The sequence below is a fragment of the Myotis davidii genome, unplaced genomic scaffold (assembly GCF_000327345.1).
Source record: "Myotis davidii unplaced genomic scaffold, ASM32734v1 scaffold330, whole genome shotgun sequence".
Classification (NCBI taxonomy): domain Eukaryota; kingdom Metazoa; phylum Chordata; class Mammalia; order Chiroptera; family Vespertilionidae; genus Myotis; species Myotis davidii.
Genome location: NW_006283770.1, coordinates 1,209,661 through 1,211,839, shown reverse-complemented (window position 1 = coordinate 1,211,839; position 2,179 = coordinate 1,209,661). Strand labels below are relative to the sequence as shown.

The window sequence follows — 2,179 nt, the reverse complement described above, 5'->3', positions numbered from 1 at the left end:
CAGAATAATACCTGACAATCCTGTGGGGGGGAAAATCATTCTTTTGTAAACTGAGTTTGAAACAGAACAGGAAAACTATTTTAAATTATTCCAAAGTTTAGATTTTACTCTTGAGCTGCAGTGGGTTTAATTGTCACTGTTCTTGTTGGCCAAGTGTCCTATTCTGAGTCACATATACATCAGACAGCTCTGGATCCCACATTTTTACTAGTATAAGCCCATTAAATCATCATATCATATCAATCCGGTGAAGAAAGTATTTTACATTTGAGAAAATGAGGTTTAGAGATGTAATTTGTCTGACCCCACAATCTAGAAATTCCAGAACTGGGATTCGAACCTTCTCTTTTCATACCAGGTTTACCTCTGAAATGCTTTTGCCCCAGGCATAAGTGCCATCGTCGGGTCTGCATCCATTTAGATAAACCCAGACCCGTTTTGCGTTGGGTTGCTTATACAGGCTGCTCTGCTTGAGTGCAGTATGTTTAGTTGCAGTTGGAGAATTTCTCTTGGATTGCCGTTCTTGGATTTCAGAAAGGTGTGCCTGTCAAGAAAAGCCCAGAGAATGCCATGTTTAGTGTGTGTGAAGAATATGACGAAAGACAGGAATCTCATGATTGTTTACGTGCAAAATTTTAGGAAGTGCATTACTCTCTCCTGTCCCTGAGTCTTTTGTAAATTTCCCTTGCTTCAATGAATCACTGAAGACAATAATAATCATCGCAGTGATAATAACAAGGTACTCATTTTGGCAAAGCACTTCATTTTCATTTATAATTTCAAGTAATGAATAGAGATGTGTTTTTGGACTTCTGTATGGTATTTCTCCTACTGAGAAATTTCTCTGCATCTAATAGATGAGTTTTTGATTAGAATTACAACATCGTTTCCTTTAACCAAGAAATGCTTAAGGGAACGTGCGGGACTGTTGTTGAGTCCTTAATCTCTGTCTTTGCAAACACAGCAGCCACCCTTACACTTTGCCAGATCCCAGCCAGGCAGCTTTTCATCCCACTCCAAGCATGTCCTAGTTCAGTGCTTTGCATTCATTCCCTGGTCAGTGATTTATGCTTGTTCACTTGGCAACAAGTCCTATTTCTAGCAATGTCAATTTCTTTTTTCTAGTAACCTTGACTTGGGCACACACCCACAATGTAGATTAAACACACATCACGATTGGAGAAACTTATTAAATAAGAACATATCATTTTAACGAAAACATCACAAAGCAAAAAGTTTTCCCAGATCTCTATCCCCAATCCTCTCTCAATATCTGACCTTTCTCTTCTCGCCTTTTTCATGTCTAGCAATCCTGACTAATTAAGCAATTGGGTTGAAACAGCTTTTTGAATTCCTCATTTCTGAATGTCTCCATAGCAATTAGTATTTTGCTCCTTGCTCTTTTTACACATTGAGACATACCCTTAGGAGTGATGAGCAATGAAGCCATAAGGTTCAACTTGAATACGCTTATTATAATCACCTTTGTACATATCCACTGGGCCTTTTTTTCTTCTTGGCTAAGGGCATAATTTTTGGTCTCCATTCAAACAAAACAGGCTTCCCTATGAGCTGGATGTCTTTTAGAGAGCTGCTCTCCAAATGCCAACTCAAGGCTTGGCATATGCCTACATGGTCATAACTGACCAGATGCTGAGAACATATTAATGGGCATAATTTTAAAATTCAATACTGTACTTTTGAAAGCGTATAATAGAGGCAGCGTCTTTAATGTCTTGAGTCCTAAAGAACATACCTCTGTATGTCTTATACATTCCATGAGTTTAATTTCCTCTTGTGTCTGTTCGGTCCAGCCTCCTTCCACCACCACCGGCTCCACAGGGCTTTGGTTGGGAACCATGGTGGCTGGCTGACATGCTGCTACTCGCCGCCCTGGGGAAAGAAGTCTCTAGAAATGTTGTTTCTGATGATGAGCTTTCAGATTTCAAATAAATTGGTTTGGCTTTCTATGCATAAATCATTCCACTTGGGAGCATAGGCTAAAACACTAAATATATCAGAAAAGCTAAGATGCCTAAGGTAATCATATCTAACAATGCCTCTTCATATGGGAGCTTGAGGTTTCAAATAGCCAGGATACGCATTCTCACTGCACAGATGGAAAGAAGAGGTAACATCCTGACTTCCACACTGGCCCCAGCCTCTCGTCAACGCAATG

At 39.8% G+C, this 2,179-nt stretch overlaps 1 protein-coding gene across 1 annotated transcript in view; it reads right to left on the bottom strand.

The window, feature by feature from the left end:
* DCDC5 (doublecortin domain containing 5) overlaps positions 1 to 2,179 on the bottom strand; it is a 68,774-nt gene that overhangs the window by 19,370 nt on the left and 47,225 nt on the right. The window contains exons 15-16 of the mRNA XM_015566494.1: positions 1,757 to 1,893; positions 365 to 544 (exon numbers count right to left, since the gene is read on the bottom strand). Of these exons, the coding sequence (XP_015421980.1) occupies positions 365 to 544; positions 1,757 to 1,893 (317 nt within the window). The remainder of the gene's footprint in view (positions 1 to 364; positions 545 to 1,756; positions 1,894 to 2,179) is intronic.